Source organism: Tamandua tetradactyla, chromosome 7 (assembly GCF_023851605.1).
Source record: "Tamandua tetradactyla isolate mTamTet1 chromosome 7, mTamTet1.pri, whole genome shotgun sequence".
Taxonomy (NCBI): Eukaryota; Metazoa; Chordata; class Mammalia; order Pilosa; family Myrmecophagidae; genus Tamandua; species Tamandua tetradactyla.
In genome coordinates, this window is record NC_135333.1 from 147,274,440 (window position 1) to 147,298,574 (window position 24,135).

The window sequence follows — 24,135 nt, forward strand, 5'->3', positions numbered from 1 at the left end:
ATTCTTCTTTTTTGTCTTAGAATGCTATTTATCCAGTTAAATCTGTTCATAAACCTTGATGTCTAATTCTGAGAGAGAGAAGGAGGGAGGAAGAGAGAGAGAGAGGATATGAATGAGAGCACAAATTGTATTGATGGACCGAAGAGTAGTGGAAGTATTTTCTACAAATTAGACTTCCCCATGTTACAGTGTCAGCTAAAGAAAGGCAACTTGCATTAGGAACAAATTCCTTGAGCTAGGAACAAGTTCATCTTTGTAACATGGTGCTAAAACAAGGGACTTGTACATTCTAGCCATTACTAATCATGAAATAAACTTCCAGTGCTCTAATTCTTTGGGCTTTTGTGACCCATTTAATAATATGTGGGTGCTTCATTCTTCCTTCTCTGCTAGAGCTACAAGGACATGGATTTTATCGGGGTCTTCTAACTCACTTCTCAAAATACAAAAATCAATCTTCTGCCAAAGATTGCCAAATTTTGCCTCAGAGATGATTCATTAGATTATGGGTTGTGAAATATTCTTCTTATCCTCATATCCTTTTAGGGGCACAACAACATTATATCAATTTGAGATAATGTACCTGTATTTCTATCTAAAGTCATGGTGGAAGATGGAAACACACCATTGTGCTTAATATTCTGTGATTCAAAATGTGTTACAAAATGGAAAATCAGTAGAAAGCGGTCCATTTTAGAACTGTACTAAGATTCTCAGATACCTCCTAATCGTATGAGTTATGGTTATATTCTGCAGTATGTATAATTCTCTGTAATTTAAAATAAAACCCCAAGTCACAAAACTTAATGTTAAATAAACTACAACCGAGCATTTTCGGTAGCTGGCCTTATGTATATTTCCTTAATTAAAGGGAATAAAGTTGAAAGAAAAGCCCTTATATTGAAAAAACCTTAGAAAATGAAGACAACTTTTTTAGATACAAGTCTTTGTAAGCAGAAAAAGAGAAAAGATAATGTTAGTGCTGTCAGCAAATGTCTCACACTTGAAGGAGAGTGTCATTACAAAAGAGTAGCTAACAATATCTTCAAAGGTCATCATGGAAGATTCAAAATGACGGACATTTTCCCATCGACTGTTTTAGTGGCCTCCTCCTGAGCTTTAAGTCTGAAAAAAATGGCAACTCAGGACTTAATTCAGAATTCCAAGTGTCAAATCCCTCCATGATGTGTAAATCAGAAGGTAATTTATTTGCAAAAGCCCATCCCCTTTCAGCAATTGAACTTAAATGAAATGTCAAGCAGCTGAAACACTGAGTTTAGAAAGCTAAAGTTTAGAAAGAATGAATGGGTGTTTGTGTTAAAAGGGAGTCATCATTTGTGAGCTAAACATGATGGCCTTTTGTATTTAAAGAGAATGGCTGAAATTATGTATTTTGTGAAATGAAGGGTTTTTATCCATCTGCAGAAGATTCTGACATTTAAAATGTATTCTTACAATTTTGTTCACAGGCTCACCTTGTTGCTGCTTTTGAAAAGAGTTTAGGGAATATGACTGGCCGGTTGCAAAGTCTAACCATGACAGCGGAACAGAAGGTATGCACAGGAATTGTACTGGGGCTTGAGAAGAGACAGCAATTTGCATAGGATGTTTAAGCCTTACCTGAGGTACTAGTGGGCCTCCATTCTATACTAAATTGCAAAAATGAGATGATAATACCTTTACTGTTTAAATTTTAATTTTAAAGATTTATGATTCAGGTAATCCATATTGGGATGCATATACACACGCAGTTCTTTCTAAGCAGTCTATTCTTGTGTTTCACATTGAAACTATTAAAAGAATACCAAATGTTAAGAGAGAGAAACAGTTGCATCGGAGATGAGTTAGAATATTCTAGGAACAATTTGTTAGACAGTTGACAAAACTTGTAATCTGACAAGAATTTTCACAGATGCATTTTCTATAAGCCCAGTTATAAACCATGACCATAGGATGAGTCCCAGGAAAGAGGGCTGAAACAGATGTAAGGATTCTACAAAGTAAGGAGCTTTCAGAGGCAGCAGCTTTGGGACAGGGTACAGTCCTGTGTAACTTTGGAGTAAAAAGGATGAGTTAGCATCTGGGGCATGCTGTCTTTGAAATAGAGTTATTTCAGGTATATCGAAAGCTTTAAAGTAAACTCAAAGGATTTTATGGTGTGGAAACAGCAATACTAAAAGACAAAGAACAAAGAATTCAGTTCACAAAGGTAGATGCATCAGAAATGCCCACGCTGCTGTGAGAGACTCTGATCCCTTTCTTTCTGATCATGGTACTTTACCTCTCTGTTCAGACCTTAGATGGGTGTCATAAAGGCCTCTGGAATTGTATGAAACGGTTTACAAGAAATGCATGGGTGCATAATATGTGTATTGCCCATGTTTTTTCTTCTAATTATCAAGAGAACCGTAATATAAATTTTTTTGCATATTTTCTAATCAATCCCTCTGTCTCTCTATAGGGATGCCTTCAATTTTGTCTTTTGCTTCTGTAAGATATGCTACTAGCTTTACTGAACAAGCATGTAATACTAAATTTTGTCAGTTTGTTATTTTTAAAAAGGTGTTTAAAAATGAGATAGTCCAATTAAATCAAGTCTAATATCATAATTTCTGGTGTAATTAGCATACTGCATTCCGTTTTCCCATTATCTTCCTTTCTTCTATGTCGTAGATAGTCCCTGCCCATGAAAGAGAACACTATCCATGCCTGTCCAACCTTTTCTAGAAGGACATCTGGCATACTCTTTTTGACCCTAGAAAGCTTTTGGTACAGTTTGTTACTTCAATATGTAATATTAGGACCCAGAAAAGAGGATTACAAGCCTGTTTAAGGTAGCTGGGTGGAAGAGAATATAAACATTCAGTATGAATCCTGGCCATATTTCTTAAGAGCTGTGTCATCTTGACCAAGGGTATCTAACCTTTCTGAAACTCATTTATCATTTAAATGAAGAGGATTATAATAACTGCCTTGTAAAATCATTATGAGGATTAAGTGAGATGCTATGATAACATGACACAGAGTAGACAATCAACAAATATTATCTTCTTTATATTTCTCTCTTTTGACCTTTAAAAATGTAAGGTAAGTCGAATTCATCATTGGTCAAATGCAAGGTATATTGATAAGCAAGATTAGTATTGATTTCTTAATATTTTAAAGGCAAAATTGGTTGATTTTTACAATTTAATGTTAACTTTCACTCTTCTATATTTGTAAGTAAATATTCTCATAGAAGTTGGAAAATATACAGGTATGTTAATTTATAATGGCTATGAATAGTAACTGAATATATAAAAATGTGATTTCTATACTCTAAGAAGTTTCATAATTGTGCACTCATTAGCCTTCAATATAGCATTGTCAAAATTGTGAAAATTTTCTTAGACAATATCATAGTCTGAGATTTTCCTTCACATCTGTTTAACTGAAAATAAAATGATCCCCCTTCTGCATAGAGGCTGTACACATGAAACAATGTTTGGAACTTAGTTTTTAAATCTGAGATTTAAAGCTTGCCTGTTTCCAAAGAGGGTTTGAGTGGACCTATAAAATTATTCACAATATGAAATAGCACAATTCAAATAAAAATGACTGAATCTAACAAAAAAAATAGAGGAATGTATCTAAATAGAAGACTAAGTCTAAATAATTACTCCTGCGAAACACTGAACTGAATTGAATGTTAAGAAGGCTAAGGCACAAAGGGAGGTCACTTGGCATGTTTGATTCTCATTTTCTGACCAGAAGAGAATAATTTACATTGAAGAGACAAAAATTTTTGGCACTGGATTCAAGGAGGAATTTATTTCAATAGTGCTTAAATTAGGGTCATGGAACAACAAAAGACAAAAACTATTCATATAGACATTTCTCTAAAAGCTAAGGGCCTAACATTTAATCATAGTTTCAGTAAAGGCATTTCTTCAGGGAGTTGAGATAAAAGGGTGTGTTGCTCTCTGGTGATCCAAAAGTCCTGGGTAAAAGCTTAGAGAATAGGGTGGGCCACAGTGGCTCAGTGACACGTTCAATTCCCGGTGCCTGCCCATGCAAAAATAAATAAATAAATAATGCTTAGAGAATGTAGACTAGAGGTTTTCAAATTCAGTTCCTGGAGTCCCAGGGTTTTATCCAATTAGTCATTCATCAAATTTCTATTGAATGCCTACTGTCTATGAGATACTATTTCACTTCTGAGAATACAGCAAAGAACAATATAGAATGCATATCCTTCTAGTATGTGACAAATGATGATTAAAAATATAATTAAAGCATACAATGTTTCAGGCGATGGCACTGAAAAAAGTCAAGCTGAGAGTGAGGAAGTTGAGGAGTAGTGTGGGACACCAATGCCCAAGTTAACTAAAGTCAAGGTGGTTATATGCTCTTCGTTACATATTTAGATTAAGTAAGATGCAGATCTTAGTGGTGTGACTTCTTCCATCTTCGAAGTGTGTGATTTTCAACAATCACATGGCATTCTTAGGCTGAAAACTACGTTGAAATTTTCATTTGGCTTATGGACCAGTATCACTCCCTCAAATAGTGTCCTATATAACTTTCATTATATCCAGATGCCAAATCACACTGATTCTCTTGCCAAATGTGTCTGCTAGAACACTTTCTGCCTGGTAAGAAAGAAAAAATACATATGAACCACTCAGAAGGCAGAAAATTATAGATGCCATTAGGAATATAAAAGTGCAATGTCATGAGTGTTCTTACAGAGAACAATCGCGTCTTCAAGCTGGCTTCAGAGTGGAGGTAGCAGAGAGGAGGCACCTCAGGCTTTGGGAGGATGGAGACGATTAAGTGAAAATAGGAGGAACATATGCCATAGAGGAAGGAACAGCATGAGTATGAGCAGGAAAGATGGAAATTATGAGCAACGATAAGGGAAAAATGAACATTGTGGGGGAAACTTGGAACTAGGCTAGAAAGGTGTCTAAGGAAATTGGTCTTGGACAATAAAGAGCCATTCAAAGGTTTTGACAACAGACTAACATGATAAAGTTAATTTAATGAAGACCAATCTAGCAGCATTTCCAAATAGCTGCTAAAAGACCATGTTTTGTAATAGAAAATCGATAAATAGGGGAAAATAAGATGATTTTCAATAATTCTGGCTAGAGGGTGGCATAATCTCCAGGCACTGCCCTATTCCTTACTTATATCCTAACATTTTAATACTGTGATGGTGAAATAGTTTGGTCAGGAATTTCTCTCTATTTGCGGGTCCTTGTCTCTTTCATAAAGTTTCTCTTCAAGAGAAACAATGCCCTAATGCATTCATCATATACAGTATGTGTAATAAACTAACCTCTCTTTTCTTCTTCTAGAATGGTGCCAGTCATGTACCATTCTTGTCAAAATTGAGAAAATAGTCACTCAAAGCATTTTATAGGGCTTAATTTTATCGCAGAACATCAACTGGGAAAGGCTGCAATAGAAATAATAAAAACGGCAGGAATTGTGCAAATCTGTATTTTAATGGTTGAAAATTATGCAGAGCTTTTAAATCCTTGGGTTGAAATTTACTAAAGCTATACTCACAGATAATATTTAGAAATTGGAAATGTGGAAGACTTCATATCACTTCTGTATAGCTGTGATGTCAGGGCAAGTAGCACACATATTATGATAGGCTAGTCGTGTTAATAGGTCAGAGCAAGATAGAGTGTCATCTCTTAAGAGTGATAGAGCGTCGCTAACCCTTATACCAACTGTAAAGCATAAGAATTTTTCATTCTTACTGCTGTGAAACTCTTCTTTAGGTGATTTGATGAAAAGTTACTTAGCATTGAAAATGAGGGAATTCTTTCAAAAATAGTGTAAATTTTTTTTAAATTAGTTGAACTGGTACTTTACATTAAATTTTCCCCAGTTTAGATTAACATATTTAGTTGTCTGGAAAGATTTCTAAAACTGTGTCACAAGAGTTAGAAAAAATACATACATTAGCCTTTTAGAGCATAGAATAATATGAACCCATATTTTCCAAATTACTTCTACTACTGGAAATTGGTGAATTTAGATCATCCGAACCAAGCTGGGGCAGAGCTGGCCAGGTTCTTTCAGTAGAAAACTTCACAAGATTTCATGGCAAACACTAAGAAGGGAAATGTTTCAAAGAAAATACAGCTGGTAAGTGTGAATGTGAGAAAGCAAAATTAAAAACTAATTGAATTTTTTTTCATCTTTCCTAGAAGGTCAAGTTGGTTGACAATATTTGTGGCCAAGAATCCCAGTCAGCACTGGGATTCTACATCTGGCTTATACCCAAGAGGAATTTGGAAAGAGGTCAGATATAGTTAAGAAATTAGCTTGGAACTAATGCTGAGGAAAGTTGGTATTAAGACACAAAATTTGATTATTTTATTTTGAGGCATCTCAAATATGACCTTAATAATTTGTTTAGCCTTAAACATGTACAAAACAGCTTAACAGCTAGGGGGATATTGACTCCATCCAACTTCTTTTATACGAGAAAACCATTCATGGAAAACTAGAAACTTACATGGTCAGCAGGTGTTTCCAGTAACATTCTTTTAATGGCTCATTGAAGGGCAATGACATTGAAGTTGGGTCCTCAGATTCTAAAATAATATCACTTTGAACCAGCAACATATGATCTGATCAACTTAGTTTCAAGACCCTTTTTGAAGTTCTACCAGTCTGAAATACTCTTTTCTATAATTAATGAGGAAAGAATGAAATCGGGAACTGCTGAATTGTAGGAATAGACTTTAAATCCATAATCTGATGGTGTGTACATTTTTTCAGGATTTTTCTGAAGGTTGAATAGGAATTCTTAAAGTTTGAGAATCTTCCATTAGGCTGCCCTCTAAAAAGAGTCCATATGGAAAATATTTCAGATATCTAATGATGGATATTCATTTTCTCTGGAACTCATTTCTAATCATACTTCAATCCGCATTGCCATGGCCAAGAAAAAAAAAAAAAAAAAGGTGGGAGAGGGGAGTGCATTGTTCCATGGAGACAATGTTTTGATTATAGAAATCATGCATTATAGAAATCTTAGAAAAATATGATTAAAAAAATAAATGTGAACAGCTAACTGTAATTTAGAAGGGGAAAAAGAAAGGCTAGAAAAAAGCTATTGAAAAACACTTTGTATTTCCCAGCCAAGTTTTTATTTTTAAATGCTTTAAATGCATCTTTATGATTCTGTTGGAACAGAGGGAAAGGAAAATCTGTTTCCTTGTCATCCAAGGAAGATGATTCCACTTACTAGCCATATTAAGACTTTCTGTTTGCAGTGTATGATAAAGTTATTGACAATTTGATATGGCACTCCATTCCCTAGGTGATCAAACATCCTCCTATAAAAAAAATTAGTAATTTTTTTTTATTTTAGTTAAGTCAAGGTTTTTAATTATTGTCTGAAGGGGAGAAACACTTATTTTACATAAACAAGCACTTTTCACCAAAATTATCCCAACATTTATTAGTCCCCCAGTCTGCAGAAATAAATGCACTGAATGGTCTAGAAGCAAGGAGAAGGTATCTTTTCAGTTTTCCTGGGAGGAAAATTAAGAAGTTTTGGGCGGGCCGCGGTGGCTCAGCGGGCAAGAGTGCTTGCCTGCCGTGCCGGAGGACCCCGGTTCGATTCCCGGCCCCAGCCCATGTAAAAAACAAACAAACAAACAAAATATAATAAAACAAGAAAATGTTTAAAAGATGTTTCCCTTTCTTCCTCCCTTCCTTCCTTCCATCCTTCCTTCCTTCTCTCTGTCTTTCCTTCCCTTCCTCCCTCTCTCTTTAAAAAAAAAAAAAAAAAAAAAAAAAATTAAGAAGTTTTACCTGTATGGTGGCATCTCATCATGTTCTTTAGGGCTGACAAAGGAAATAACATATACAAAGACGCAGAAAAGAGATGGTTCTAGCTTGAGTAACAAGGTGAGGCAGGATCTCATTAATTGAAATAAGAAAGAAGGAAGGAACTTTCTCTCAAGAAAGGAGAAAAGGAGATATAATTAGTTTAGGTTTGAACAGATTCTGTAAATGTAGAATTTTGCTTTTAAGACCATTGAATTATTTTGTAAGGACTTGCTTACACTTACAAAGTCCTCCTAAAGAGTTGCTATTATGAATTTGACTAAACTAATTTTTCATAGATGTGATTTTCTCAAGCTATATAATGAATATAATTCTTACCCAGTTATTCTTCCTTTGGGCTGGTGTGTCATGCTTAGTAACATCAAGCCTATTACGGTCTGCCATTTTCATAGAGATACTAAGTATTAGAAAGTGATCATTCTTCTATATTTTAATCACAGTTATCTGAATAGTAATATTCCCTGAATACTCCACTTTAATCATTTAAAAAATTTTAGAGTAGATTTCTCTAGAAGAGCTTAAAGTTTTAACATTGAAATAAGTCAGCTAAATATTTCACTTCAATTTCTTAGATATGTGCATGAGACTTTCTCATTTCCATTTTTCTCTTTTAAAACTAAAACCAAAATTTTAGCAGATTTTAATCTGCAATCAAATAAGCATTGATTTTAAGATTAAGAATGTAAATCTGATTTTAATTAAAATTTAGCAGAGTGTATATGTTCTAAAATTATGTGACTCATTAAATATATACTATATTTAGTCTTACTGCAAATAAATTTCTGGTAAAAACAAAATGAACTTCCTGTAATTATTTTATCTATTTTATAATGGACAAATGTATTAAATTATGGTAAACTTATCTATTACTAGTTGTCAAGGTAGAGAATATTGAACTTGGAGAAATTGAGGAATGATGACAGATTGGGTCTGATTTTTGTGGCATGACACTGGAAAATTTCCAGAAGTTTCCTGTATGATAAATGGAATGATTTTTCATTTTGGGATTCTTTGATTTATAAACTAATTAAAATTCTATAAAACGGTTTGTTTTTAAGAAAATCAGCCTTCTATGAGGAATATGTTAGATATCTAATGAAAGTAGATACATGTGATTCCAGATGTCTGTTCCAAACTTGGATATCTTTCAAATTAACACCACCTATCTTTTTTTTTTTTTTAAGTATCTTAAAGTTAGAATAGTTACTTGACATTCTCATGAATGAAACCATTTCCTGCAAAGGCAATTGTCGACAGTCCTTGCCACTTTTCATATATTTTAGGAGATGTTGAATGCGGATACTGTGGAATGAAGAAGCCAGCCTGATTCTGGCTTTCTGCCAATGATGCTAAAGAAAATGAAGAATGACAAATCATTACTGAGAAATTCCCACTCTAACAGGCTGAAAGAGATCTAATTTTTATGATCGTCATCACTACCAAGGATACTCTTATAATTGGGCTTTTGAAGAAAATATTGTACTAATCTTAAAAAGCAATCCAGTTCCTTTTTTTCTTTCTCTTTTATCCATCTCAGAGTAACCCATTTTTGGTGAAATAATTCACTTCCTAAATACTGGAAGAGATCAGATTTATATAAGGGTTTTTGTTGGGATATATCCTAAAACTACCTTATAATTGCTAGGAAATAGAAGTTTTATAAAAGTTTGCCTAGCAAGCTAACTTTTGTTTTTGCTGTTGTAATTTAGCTACTACTTAAGGGCAGTAGGTTTCATATATTCCTTTCCCTTATTGTTTTATTCCCTATGTTGCTTTGACTTAGTGAGTTTGAGTGTCCATACCAGGAATCAATACGTATTAGTGGATGAAAAACGTCAGAAACTAAGCTGGCCTTGCTAATTTCATAAGATGAATAAAGGATAACTTCCAGGTGTTACACTTGAATACAAAAATTCAGTTGTCTAAGTGGGAAATCAACGAAACAAAGTCCGAATTTACTCATTTAACTAAAATTCAGGGTTTTCAGCTCACAGTAAGTAGAATATAATGTGACAGTGCAATAATGATATCTAGACATCTATCTTAAGCAGCATGAATATGTTCCATCTAAAATGTGAGTTGTCATATCTTGTTTTAATTTGTACTGGCCAGCTCTGGGTGCCATCCTTTGAAAGGAGTAGAGACTATTCAAATCACATTTAATTATTATACCCAGGAAATTGGGCAGGAGCTGGGATATCTCCTTTACCTTTAGCTAAATGAGAAGTTGTTAGCTATAACTTCACGAGGTCAGCCAAGCACCCAGAGCTCCTAGGAGATTAGAACTACATAAAACCTCACCCATTTGATGGTGAATTATGAACAAGGGTATTTTATTCTTCCCTCTAGGTATTAAAGCTCATAAACTCTGTTTGTTCTGCAGGAGTCTGAACTTATAGAACTAAGAGAAACCATCGAAATGCTGAAGGCCCAGAACTCTGCCGCCCAGGCAGCCATTCAGGGAGCCCTAAATGGTCCGGACCCCCCTCCCAAAGGTATAATTAGAGCCTTTGCCATTTTTCATACAATGCCATAGACACCGATTTTATTCATTCATTAGAAGCAAGCTACTTTTACATAGTGACACTATCTTTTATAATGGTCAAGTTGGTACTAATGAGGTTAAGATCCAAGAATTTGGGAACTGCAGCTTTCATTAGCAAATAAGTACTAAACTGATTTTAAGAAAGTTGTTTCTACAGTTATACTTGCATTTCTCTCCACTTGCTTTGTGAGGGTAGGGGTGGGGAGGTTGGTTAATGCATGTCTATCTGACGTGAAGCAGAGCCAACCCATAAGGAGTAGGAAAATCCAGATATGCACACAGAAATAAGGTTATCGATGTGATAATATGCCCAGTAATGGTTGAGGGGAGCAACTCAGCCTGGTTTGGGATTTTTTTTTTTAAAGAAGATAATTAAAAAAAAATAAGAAGAAGAACAGCATGAACCAGGAATTCTAAACAATAACATGCTCCTCTATGCCACTACCTTCCACCACTTGTTTTTTCACTGAAGAAATATGCTTTACCAAAGAATTTTTTTTATTTTTTTACTTTGCATGGATTCTGTTTATTCAGACCCTGACTCTTTTCACTGGTATTTAATATGCTCAAGTCTCTCCCAGCATAAAAATCCCTTTCTAAATCTCAAATGCCCCACCAGCTCTCTTTCAATTTCCAGATTAATTCTGACAAAAAATGATGGACTCTTTCGATATCTTCAGTCACCAATCACCTTTCAGCCCACTGGAGTCTGGCTTCTTTTCCTGCCATGCCACCAAAACTATTCTCTTCAAGATCAATAGCAACTTGTATGAACCTAAATCCAATAAAACATTTAAAATTCTTATGTGGACATGTAAACAGCATTTGATATTGATGCCCATTCATATCTGAAACGTTATTTTCTTTAATATCCCTGACGTCATACTTTCTTGGTTTTCTAGATGTCATTCATTACCCTTCCTTTCCTTATTCAGTAACTCACCAGATTCTGCTAATCCTACTTCTTAATTATCTCCTGAAACTGCTCAGTTTTCTCTGTTCCCTGTTACCACCATGCCTCCTCTCTTCTCTGAACTATGCCCACAACCTCCTAAATAGCCTCCCTTCCCCTAATTTTGTCCTACTATACACCCAGCTTCTCACTGAAAATAAAGTAGCCATCTAAAAACATATATCCATAGGTATCCTGTAGGTTTTGGATAAGATGCAATCTCCTTAACATGACATAAGATCTTTCCGTTAGCCTCATTCATTCAATTAATTTTTATTGATTACCAGTTATATGCCATATATTTTTCCAGATTTTATCTCTTGCTCTTTTGTCATGTTCTTTATTGCGTATTTCAGCTATCCTGAACTTTCAATTTTCTCAAAAATACTTCACACATCCTATATATTCCAACTGGAATTGGAATATTCCAGTTCCATTCAGCATAGCAACTCATTTAGACCCTCTAGAAATTGACTTAAATATGCTTCCTTGACCCCTAAACTGGATGGGGTTCCCTGTTATGTATTTCTAGAAATAACAAAAACTCTCCTATCAAAATTTATGTTATACTTTGTTGCTCTAATTTATTTGTGGTCTGCCTTTCCTGATTGTTGAGTGCTCTGTTCTATTAATCCCAGTGCCTGGAGTGATACCCTGTGCATAAAGAGGCTTAATCAAATTTTGTAGAAAAAACACCACCATTTGACTTTTTTAATTTAAATTTTGGGAAAATAGTTACACAAAATGAGATAGACTTAAATTGAAGGAAGACCAGTTCTCTAGAGGAGACTTCTGGTTAAATGTAGCAACTCTCCATGCAAGGCAGTTGATTTATATGGAAATTTATATGGAAAATTACTGCATATTTAAAGCTCATCTTAGAGCTATAATAAAGCCGCTTATGTTCTAAATCTTCATTTCATAAATAGGTCCAGAAGGGATTTTAAGAAGCTTAATCCTTTCTTTTAATGCAATACAACTCACTGAAATGAAACTTTCTAGAAGGATTCCTTTTCTCTTAAGCAACAGGTAGCTTAATACATCTACTGAAATTGGAAAAATAGGAATTCCTTTGCTCAGAAATATGGGAGGAGTACCTAAAGTGAATAAAATAAGTTTAATATCCAAATAAGTAGAAATAATTTGTCAAGATTTAAAACTAACAAAAGCAACTAATTATAAAGGATTGAACATATACAGAATATTTAAATTGTGTTTCAGTAATATTAAAACTCAATATTAAATTCAATGCAACCAAAGTGATTCTTATTACATTGAACATTGATATATTACATGGAGATAATAAAGTCATTTGGTCTAAATATTTATCTTTACCTCTTTATTAAGCTGATTGAATAGCCTATACATTTGTATTTGAAAATCGTGTAGAAAGTTGGTTTGAGCGGACCTTCAATTTTTTTTTCAGGTGAATTTTTAACACAGGATATTAAGATATATATTTAGAGGAGGTAGCACTATAAAATCAGTTCAAACTGTTATAAAACCCCTATCAATTTATTAATGTGCACTCTATTTTTTTCTGTATGTATGCATTTATGCATCATATTTCTTAACAAAGACTAATAAGTAATAGCAACATTATTTATTTATTGAGGACATTATCTCAGCACCTGCTGTGTGCTAGGTACACTATTGGATCTTGAAAGACAAAACAAAAAAGACACTCTACATTCAAGTGCCCTCAAGTTCTTAGCCTATTTCCTAAAGTATAATTGTTACAATGAGAGTTGAAAGTAATGGAAAATTTTACTTTTACTTTTTAAAAATGTGCTAATGCTTTTCAAGTCACTACTTTTGTGTGTAAATATGGGCTATTGCTTCCTTAAGGTGTACTAAGTGTAGTTCAGCAAAACATAAATTAAATTGTGGCCACCAATAAATATTTTTTAGACTAATGTTATGCAAACATTAAGTGTTTGAAAGAATACATTTATTCAACAAGTGCTTACTGATTACCTACCATGTACTATACTTCATACAACACCCTGGATTTTAAAATGGTGAACAAAATAGGCATGGTCTTTGTTTCTGCTGAATTTATAATCTAGTGGGAGAGCAGAAAATACGTGATTGTGTGTAATTGTTGGTGTAGCTGAGCATGTGTGCATAAATAGTTACCTAAGTTCTGACATGAACAAGAATGGATGCTGTAGAGAGAGAACCAGGGCACCTCCTGGAGTTTGTATAATCAAAGAAAGCCTTTCCAAGATGGCAATTTGTATTTAAGAGGAAACCCGAGAAATAATTATGGGGTCATGTTGTAAATGGTGGCAAAAGAGCATTCCAAGAGGACACTGAGCCAGAAACTAGCTTAGGTCCTACGCCTTTATGGAACTGATCAAATGAAGATACTGAGCAGAGGTGAAGTAAAGTGGGACAGGGTTGGAGAGAGAAGCAGAGATCAGATTACTTTGGGATTTTAGACCATATTTAAGAGTTGGAATTGTTTCTGTTCCAATTTCAGAAATCTTAAGTAAGGGAGTGAGGAAGTTATTCTTTTAAGAAATTACCCACAATTTGTAGAATGGTTTGAATGGGAGTAAATTAGGCAGCTGTTCTTACTGCACAGGTAAGTGCTGGTGGAAGCTTAAATGGAGGTGGTGGTGATGGAGAATGTAAGAAGCTGATATTAGTGAACAAAAACATAACTGAAATACATAATTTTAAAATAGGCTTTTCCATTCTTTCAGATTTTGATGAACATTTCTTCATTGACCTCATTTACTGAATCACTTATATACACTAGGAAGGAACTGGCAAAAATATATATATATGCATTTATTTTGTTCCATATTATTGTTGAAATTATGCCTTTGCTAATCTTTACTAGTAAATATAATCATAACAGAAGCTAATGCCTCTATGGATTTTTTTTTTTGGGTGGTGGTGCATGATCTGGTATTCGAACCCGGGTCTCCCACATGAAAGGTGAGCATTCGACCCACTGAACCACCCGTGCACCCTCCATGGATTACTTTTGACCTTATGATTATATTAATTTATAACATGCCAGTGATTTACCTATTTTATTTTATTTGGAATTAATCAAAGAAACCATGAAAAAATGCCTATGTAGCATCTATTTTCAATTAATATAACTTCCATTTTAGTTGTTTAAGGAATATTAGGCTTATTATTAATTATTTATTCTGAATATTGCTTAAAGAAAATATCCTGTAGAAATACTTTGATTTTTATTTTGGTGTTTGTAATATCTTGGCTTGCAAAAATAGTAAATGTTCTTCTCATAATTAGTTTATTAAATGATTAAATACTTTTTAACAGACCAAACTCTAGGGATTCTGAAAAATGGCTATATATTATTTTCTCCCCTATAAACTTTGTTAGCACAATTATTACCTTATGTGAAAAAATAAGATACTAATTAATATATGTATATGCACATGAGGATATATATATAATAACCACACATACAGTCATTTATTATACATTAGACTACAACTAGTTACAGTCTCATTGCCATGAGTCATTTTGCTATTAAATAAACCAGTCAACTGAAAAAAATATTGATATTATACTATTATTTCTATGGATATCCTTTGCCATTTTATAAGTTCCACTGAGAATTTTTGCTTGGCTAGTCTGTATTGATGCTATGTAACTAGTGATAGCAATGACAAGAAGCAAATTTCACCTTAGAAATAATCTTTGCATTCTCCTAGTGTTTTCACTAACACTTAGTATCAGTTCACTAAGTAGAAAAAAATTTCAGATAAAGTTCTAATTTTAATAACTATAAAAAAATCTTGTAACCTGATGGTATGCGCTGAGTGAATACCTTCAAAAAGTGATCAAACATCAAATTCTACACCCTTAAATGTGTCTTGTATAAGTAGAAGAACACTGTATGCTTCTAGAAGTATTGCAGAAGGTACAATATATTTTGGAATCAGCGTAGATCTGAGTTTGGCCCCACCAGTTTTCAGCTATGGAACTCTGGGCAAATTGCCTTTAGTACTTAAACTCATTTCAGTGGTTTGTTTTAAGAATAAAATTATGTTCTCCAGGAGTAAAAGAAAGCACATGATTAAAGCTAGCTCTGTTATTATTTTCCGTTATGATTGTTACTGCTACTTCTACTCCAAGTCATGGACAGAGACCATAGGCATGATGGAAGAATTGCACTCTTGAATCTTTTCTCTTGACTAATTCACAAATCCACTCTATTTAGATTCTCTCTTGAGGATCTTTCCTTCATTAGCTCTTTGACCTCTTGTCAAATTACTTAACTTCTACACACTTCAGTTTTTCTCATCTGTGAGATTAAGTTCTTGTTAGATGACTTTCAAGGTTTGTTTGGCTCTAACATGGTATGATTCTATGAAATGGAAAATTAATATATTTGGCTTCAGTAACTTTATTCAAAGCACAAATATTAAAAAGACACAATTAATTATCATCCTATTACACGTTTTCGTTTTCCCATGGAACTAATCATTTTGAAAAAGTCATTTTGGAAATGCTGTTTGATCCAGGTATTTAGTAGAAATCACTAGCATTGCACTTCATTTTTGGACAAAAGTCTGAACTCATTAATCCACCAGTGCTAAAGACCTATCAGATTCCCACTGAATCTTAATGCAGATAACTCAGTCAAGTAAAGCATACACTGTTGCACTTCATGAAACCGAAACTGCATTGAAATGCTCTGCATCAAGCCTTGTTGACCTTTATTAGAGAACTTCCTCTGAAAGTCACATTTGTTCAGCTAAGAGTCTTTATGAACAAACATGATACTCTCTGTCTGTTGCTAGATCTCCGTATCAGACGGCAGCATTCCTCTGAAAGTGTTTCCAGTATCAACAGTGCCACCAGCCATTCCAGCATCGGCAGTGGTAACGATGCTGACTCCAAGAAAAAGAAAAAGAAAAACTGGGTAAGCCATCATCATTAATCTGAGTCAGAAACCTATTATTAGTATAATGAATCAGGCTTTTTCCTTTTGGTCTTTAGAGAGCTGCAGATGTGTATGAAGCGTCCTCTACAAGTGACCAGTACCTCTAAAACTGCATCCATCACCTACATCAGGGTGAGAGGATGCTGAAGAGCAGAATTTTGGAATGGGGAGTAAAATTGGGTTTGAAACTTAGCTGTGAGATGTATTTGGATATTGGGCTGGTTACTTCAGCTTTGGAGCCCTACTTTTTCTCCTCTGTCAAAATAGGATGATTACTAATGACTTTACAGAGTTGTGAGGAAAAATAGGATGACGAGCAAACAAATGGTTTAGTGCAGAGGTTTGCCGTGATGGTGGAGATGAAGAAGCAGCAGAAGGAAAAGGAGATAATGGTGGTGGAAGATAGGAAGAATAACTTTAATGACAACATTAGTGACTGCTTGATTTTTTGCTTACCAAAAGAATATAGCAGAACTTATAGAAATACACTTTAACAGAATTGTGCCTTAGGTTTGATAGAGATACAATTTATGATAATATTAAAGAATTGTTGAAAAGTAATGAGGGGAAAATGCTGTTCTATCAAGTATTTAAAAGCAATGTTAAGTAAAGGATTTCTTGTGCTACTATAAACAGATTCAATTTTCAATAAGTACAGCTCTTGATGAAACCCAAAATAAAACTGTCAGAGGATTTTGCTGGAGTGCCTTCAATGAATAATGAAAGAATATCTCTTTTGTTTTTTTTTAAAAAATGTTTATGCAGGTAATATTTTAAAACACTGATCAGACTTCATTCCCTTGATTTGTAATTCCACCCTCTTTCATGTTTCTGCAAGGTGAACTCTAGAGGAAGTGAGGTGAATATAAACCATGGACAATTTGGCATGCATCTATTGAAAAAAAAAAAAACAACCTACCTTGGCATGAATGCTTTTCATTTTGGCAGTAGGCTTTTATACCTTTTAAAACCAGATTACCTTGTGTGTCTTTTCATTGTGTCTTTTCATTTTAATCTCAAATTTTAAAGAGAAGTAAAGCCACTTTCTGAATAGAGCTGTAGGGGATACCAATTCTGATGTTGAATAGTCTGAGAATTGAAAATTTGAATAGAAAATCACAATTAATGAAGTGTTAGGTGAATTTGACTTCATTTTGCTTTTTACGTTTACGCTGTCAGTGGGATATGACATGATTGTAGCTCGGCAGTAGCCATTTAAAACAAATTGCCTTGAAGGGAAAGACCTCAGGACTGGCAATCCTTTCAAGGTACTTAGTTTTAAATGAGTACTTGGACAGTCATGCCCTTTGGCCCTGCACTATTTAAAAGCCTTCCATGTTTGCGCTGCACTGAATGAATACAAGAATAAAACAAAAACACCAAACACGGTATTATTATTATTTTTAGAGATACTTTGCTGCAACTTTTAATTCTCTGCTTAAACATATTGACCCCAGGCAGTGGCAGTGGCTGGGATGGCACCTGCAAACTAACCCCCAAAGCAAAAGCTCTCCAAGTGTAAATAGACAAGAAAGGTAATTTCTCTCCTTCTTTCAGCTGAGAAGCTCATTCAAACAAGCCTTTGGGAAGAAAAAATCCACCAAGCCCCCTTCCTCGCATTCGGACATTGAAGAACTCACCGATTCATCCCTTCCAGCATCCCCCAAACTGCCCCATAATGCCGGCGACTGTGTTTCAACATCTATGAAGCCTTCACAGTCTGCCTCAGCGTAAGTCCCTCCCGCCTCAGAATGCTGAAGTATCTTTTTTTTTTTTTTACATGGGCAGGCACCAGGAATTGAACCCGGGTCCTCGGGTATGGCAGGCAAGCATTCTTACCTGCTGAGCCACTGTGGCCCGCCCATGCTGAAGTATTTTTAAAAAACAACTTCAGGCCAGCCCATTTGTGTCTAAATGTAATCAGGTTGTACTTTCACAACTACAGTACCGTATCTGTACCAATCGCTTTCAGACCTTTCTTAGGATGTTGGACAGCATTTGTTTTTCTTTCATTTTTCATGTATTAGAATGCTAGTGGTTATTGATCTCATCCTCCAGTTTTCTCCATCATCATTCTCACTTCTTTTCACTTGCATTTGTCCATGTACCTGTCTAACTGTGCGTAAATGCAGGTCACCCCTTGTCTGGCCACCCAAGAAGCGGCAAAATGGCCCTGTGATCTACAAGCATAGATCCCGGTAAAATGGAGTGTGATGCATGAAACCTGCAAAAGCCCGGGTTCTAACCTGTGTGGTGTTTGCTTTTGCATTTCTTAAGAAACACTTGCATGCATTTCAACAGTAAAAATCTCCTGAGTCTTGCTGTTTTTCAAATAAAATTCAGTTCCCTAAGTCCAAACTGCATAATTTTTTTAAAAATTCCATTAGATGATCTAACGTAGTACCTTTGTGATAGCCCACTGTTTGAAAGTACAAAGAAGGATACAACATTTAGAGTGTGGAAAAGTGCTCTGATGAGATGATTTTCTTGGCTGTATATACTTTTTAAATCAGATTCCCTTGTATGCCCACAACAGTGGCTAGCATAGAACTGTCAAGCAGAACAAGGCTTTGGTTACAAAATTTCATCACTGAAATTATGATGTCATGAAATTATTAACCAATATAGGAAGAAAGAATGTAATACTATAATTTTATAGTCCTCACATTTTAAATGGAAAAGATATTAGTTCATATGAAGCAAAGATTTTTTTACAGGTTTCCAGCAAGTCTGTCCACAAAACAAAACAAGAGTTACAATGTATGTCCTTGAAACGGCCCCCAACTAGCCTGCTTATCTGGGTTGAAACCTGTGATTTAGCTTCATTAACTGTGAACTCCTAAATCAGCTGGGCCTACCAAGATTATATAACACTCATCCATTATTTAAATGCCCAAAACTAATCTCTCTAATTTATTCTCCACAATATTTATCTCGGATTTTCCTAGTAACTTGAAGAAGGTGCTGTAGCAGTCAAATAAGGTGAATCTTTGCAAATTCTTTCTCGGTTTCTCTAGGTTTTGCAGCAGCAAATAATTCCTCTAACTGCTGGATGATAATGCAGATGGGTCTTTAAAAGAGGCATTGCTTTTCCTAATCCTCTGGCTTTCCCCAACCACTGATTTGTGTTTGTTTCCTTCAGGATCTGTGAATGCACAGAGGCTGAGGCAGAGATAATTCTGCAGCTGAAGAGTGAGCTTAGAGAAAAGGAACTAAAATTAACAGATATTCGGCTGGAAGCCCTCAGCTCTGCTCATCATCTCGACCAGATCCGGGAAGCCATGAACCGGATGCAGGTCAGAGCTGAAAGCACCTTCAAGGAATACACTGGAGAGAGAAAAATGCTGCCTATTTTCCTGTCTTTGTTATTATAAAACGTTTTTCAAATCCAGGGGTTGAAATGTGGGAGTAAACACTGGCCAGTTGCACTCTAAAACCACTCAAATAGCGTCCTAGTGATTAGATTCAGGTTGAGTGCTAAACTTTTAGAGAAACTACTACAATTCTTGCTTCTTCTCTTTTTTTCCATGATTTACCTTTGGGTTTGTTCTTTCTGGTCCTTTGAAATCTGACTTTCAAATACCTCAACCTATTTTCTATTGGAAACAAAAGTAATGAGGAAACTACAAAAATTTAACACAGCTTTTCTGATTATGGAAGTAAAAATGATGGAGAATGCCATCTGTGAATGTAAAGCTTTTGTATTTCTTGGAAGCATCTGATGGCTAAATTCAGAGCCAGGCTGTGCTCAGACTGTTTTCATTTGACTGTTGTAATCCAGAAATCACTTAGTACCACAGAAAACTGAAATGAGAAAAGCTCCTTGCTGAAAGCTCATCTGCCACTGTATATCTTCATCAAAAGTCTTTTGTTTTTATGAGCTTAGTGCACCATTTCAAGAAACAAAAACTTTTCTTCAGATGTTGGAGAGGATTCTGCAGTAGTTTTAAATTATTTATATTGCTTTTGTCTTGCTCTGTTGCCAGCTCTCCATGATTCAGAGATTCATGTCAAATCTATGGCATTTTGACATTACTTTTAAAATGAGAACTGTCATGCTTTATCCAATTATATTCTTAATTTAAACGAGACCAAATCCTGGGGAACCCCCTCGAATAAATGATATAGTCAAGAAATAATTTTTCAAACCTAATGGCTAAAGTATCTCCATTTGTGAATATATGAATACATTTATGTGAGAGACTGAAATTTTTACTTTTTCTTCTTTCAAAGGAAATTCTGTTTTTACAATTGGTGTGTATTCATTTAACACGGTGCCACATTTTTTATTTAATAATAACTCTGTTTAAAGAGTCAGCACCATGTTTCTCAATCGAGCCAGCTCTGTTTTTTGTTTGTTTGTTTGTTTGTTTGTGTCATGTCTTCTGTCTTCCCACCAGAATGAGATTGAAATTCTGAAGGCTGAAAATGATCGGTTGAAGGCAGAAACTGGTAATACAGCTAAGCCTGCTCGGCCACCGTCGGAATCTTCTAGCAGCACCTGCTCTTCATCGTCACGGCAGTCATTAGGACTTTCTCTGAACAATTTGAACATCACGGAGTCTGTTACCTCAGGTGATTTTTGAACATCTCTGTCGAATCAAAGCATGCCTATGGTTTAACAAAGCGAAGACAGCTTGGAATTTTGAGAACCTTACCACAATTCTCATCCCCTTAAACATGTTGACATTTCTAATTCTCAAAGATAGTCCAAGTTATCTCATAAATTTATTCTGCTTGGTTGTACTTTTAAAAAAATATTCTTGAACTGGTGATGGTGGCTCAGTGGCAGAGTTCTCGCCTGCCATGCCAGAGACCCGGGTTCGATTCCCGGTACCTGCCCATGCAAAAAAACTATGCATATATATTCTTGTGAAAGAATGAAGGGAAGTCTTAGAGATACGGTTTCCTTGAAATCACTTGTGGCTGAGAATGCTCTTTTACCATGATTATGAATAGGATGAGGGAACAACAATTATTCTCCGTGATGATCTTTGGCACTCATAAATACAAACATAATAACATCCCATGCAAATTTCATTGTTTTTTAAGGGTACGAAGCCCCATTTGCACGTATACCAGGACCTATTCCTAAATTTGGCTAGATGATCCTACATGATGTTTCCCAGAGAGAACATAATGCTGCTACATTACTCAGTCTGCAAGTCTATTAAATTTTCAACAAACAAAAAAGTACACTGGATTCTATTATTGCATTCAGTGGTACTTATGATGGAAAATGGCACGGTTTTGATTCAATTGAAAATAGAGTTATGTGGCATAATGCCATCTTAATATTGAATGAACTACTCAATTATAAAATATGACTGATCTTATGGCATTGAATTATCTTACATACAGGATTTAGTTTGGGAAAGGCTTAAGTGAGGATTTGTGGTAATTACAAGGCACAGCCAGCAGGTGACGCTTGGAAACCAAAAATATAAACATTCCTGGGTCTATTTTAGAACCCAAACCCTTCGGTGCTTGCCCTAAATTATAATAAGATAAAGTATTTTAAGAGGAAGGAGGAGAGGAAAAGCAAGAAGATTATGACGGTGATGATAATGACAAGGACACCTGAAATGACACAGCACCCCGATATTGATGAAAGAATCTCGTCTCCTGCTTGTAGAAAGTCAGAATTGTCATGCTCTAATTATTGATCTGGCTTTATAGAAACACATGCAAAATATTATGGCTCCATCTGTCTTCCCTTCAAAACATAAACTACAAAATGAGAGACCCAGTTATATACTTGCCTTCATCTTACAGCTAAAAGACAAATGGGAACTATATATAATTCATGTAAACAGTATTTCTAACATGTCATTTGTAAAAGGAAATAAATTGTAGGAATAGCATAAGGTAAAACTGCTGTTATTGTCCAAGAAATAACAGCGATATTTCAGAATTAAACAAACTTCTAGACCATTACATGAAGACTTTGGAATTCAGTGAAAGTAACCTGAATGTATAAATTGTATGTAAAGTGTATTTATCCACTTTTCAGGAGATGCTAAAAAAGAAAGAACACAAAGTTAAGATGTTTATAATCTACAAGCTTGAGGAATATCCTATATACTGTTTTCTCAAGACGAGCCTGGCAAAGAAGTGAAATAAGATTCCCTCTGAATGGTGACCAGTTTATTTCTGTGTCCTCAGACTTGACTTCTAAGTAAAGAAAGGGATCATAACTTACCAGACAGCCTAAATGGTTGCATTGCACTGCCTGTGTTACATGATTTTGTTTTGTTCTCTGTGAAAAGATGATAAGATTTGGAGGAGCCAAGACTAGTACTAGAAGTAGGTTAGAAAGGAGAGACATCGACATGAAAATAAATTAATAGCCTAGAAAGACTAGAAATCATAAAGCTAAAGATACCAGAAAAATTAAACTGACAGATATTGTATTCTTCAGACCTAACCCCACTGATGGCCATGATTGAGAATATGGGGCAATTGGGGGATTAAGATTTTTTTCAAAGGTATACTTTTTGATTGTCCATTGCATCATTTGTTTTAAGTATTTAGTTATTTTTTAAATAGTGATATTTATGTTTGATATAACAAAGAAAGAAATGAAAGGTCACTAGAATTTTGTTCTCATTTGCCTTCGCTCTCATTTAGTAAATTAAAAATCTGGCAATTGAAAGTAACTATGTGATGAGGCTTTTTAACAGAAAAGCTTTCTAGGGTTCATGATAAGCAACGAAATGGAAGAAGGAGGAAGGAGAAAGAATAATTGACAAATAGTCTCATCTTGAGCTATTGCTGCATATTCCATATAGTTGATAAAAAGTCTGAAAATCCTTCAGGTTTTGTCAACATTTCATTTGGCTGTAACCAAAATAACAGATCTTTTTACTCTTCCTCCAGAATTTTGTCAGGAGGTTGAAGTTTATTTTCCATAGAACAACTATAAGCACGCTCATCTCATACTGTTTTGTCCTGGAATTGCTTCTGCAGGCGACCATCAGCTCCTGTCAGTGTTCTGTGGATGGAGAGGGGGTGAAGGGAGGATGGAGACCCAGAGAGATTGATGACAGGGTCCTCCCGCTGCCCAGAGAAGGTGTTAAGATAAACACATAGAGACAGGGATTTGATCAGGATGGTAGCCTCACCAAATATTCAAGTGCTTTGAAAGCATTCTCTCTTTAGCTGCTCTCAGTAAGCCTAGGAAGGAGGAGCTATTTTAGCCCTGTTCTACAGATGAGAAAACCAAAACTTAGAAAAGTTACTCTTATAATTTGCCCAAGATGACACAACTGGTGAAGGAAAGAGTAAGCATTTGAACTCAGATCTGGATGAATTCAGTGCTGACCTTAGAACCTCTGTATTAATTTAGCTTTAAGTTGCCAAAGCCAAGGGCAATCATTCATATATTCATTGGTAAATATTTATCCCACTTCTGCCAGGTAGAATTTCATATTTTAAGCCTAGTTTTTAAGAGTAAGAGTGACAGAAAATGAAAAGCATGTTCCGAGGCAAAAGAGCGGATATGTGCATCAGAAACCAGATTACACACCTCACTATGGACTGACAACTGGGTCATCTGACCCGGCCCTTACCCACCTCAGCATCACTTCATACCACCCGCTTGCCTTGTCTCCACACTCCTGCCACCCTGAACACCTATGTTTTCCTCGCACACCCAGTTCTGACATGCAGTCCTTTAATTTCTCTCACTAACTCCTTTCTCCATGACTCTTCGCATGCCTTCTGATTATGCTCCAAAATGCCACTTCCTCAAGGAAGCCTTCCGGGACCACCTGCTTATCTAAAGCAGGCTCCGTTCAGTTCCTTTCTATTTCCCTGCTCTGTTTATTTCTTGCA

At 35.3% G+C, this 24,135-nt stretch overlaps 1 protein-coding gene across 5 annotated transcripts in view; it reads left to right on the forward strand.

Moving 5' to 3' along the window:
• The window catches only part of NAV3 (neuron navigator 3), a 622,569-nt gene that overhangs the window by 566,402 nt on the left and 32,032 nt on the right, over nt 1–24,135 (forward strand). For all 5 annotated transcript variants that reach the window (XM_077111502.1, XM_077111504.1, XM_077111501.1 and 2 more), the window contains 6 exons: nt 1,470–1,553; nt 10,247–10,358; nt 16,157–16,278; nt 17,857–18,029; nt 19,442–19,595; nt 20,700–20,874. In XM_077111502.1, coding sequence (XP_076967617.1) covers nt 1,470–1,553; nt 10,247–10,358; nt 16,157–16,278; nt 17,857–18,029; nt 19,442–19,595; nt 20,700–20,874 — 820 coding nt within the window. The remainder of the gene's footprint in view (nt 1–1,469; nt 1,554–10,246; nt 10,359–16,156; nt 16,279–17,856; nt 18,030–19,441; nt 19,596–20,699; nt 20,875–24,135) is intronic.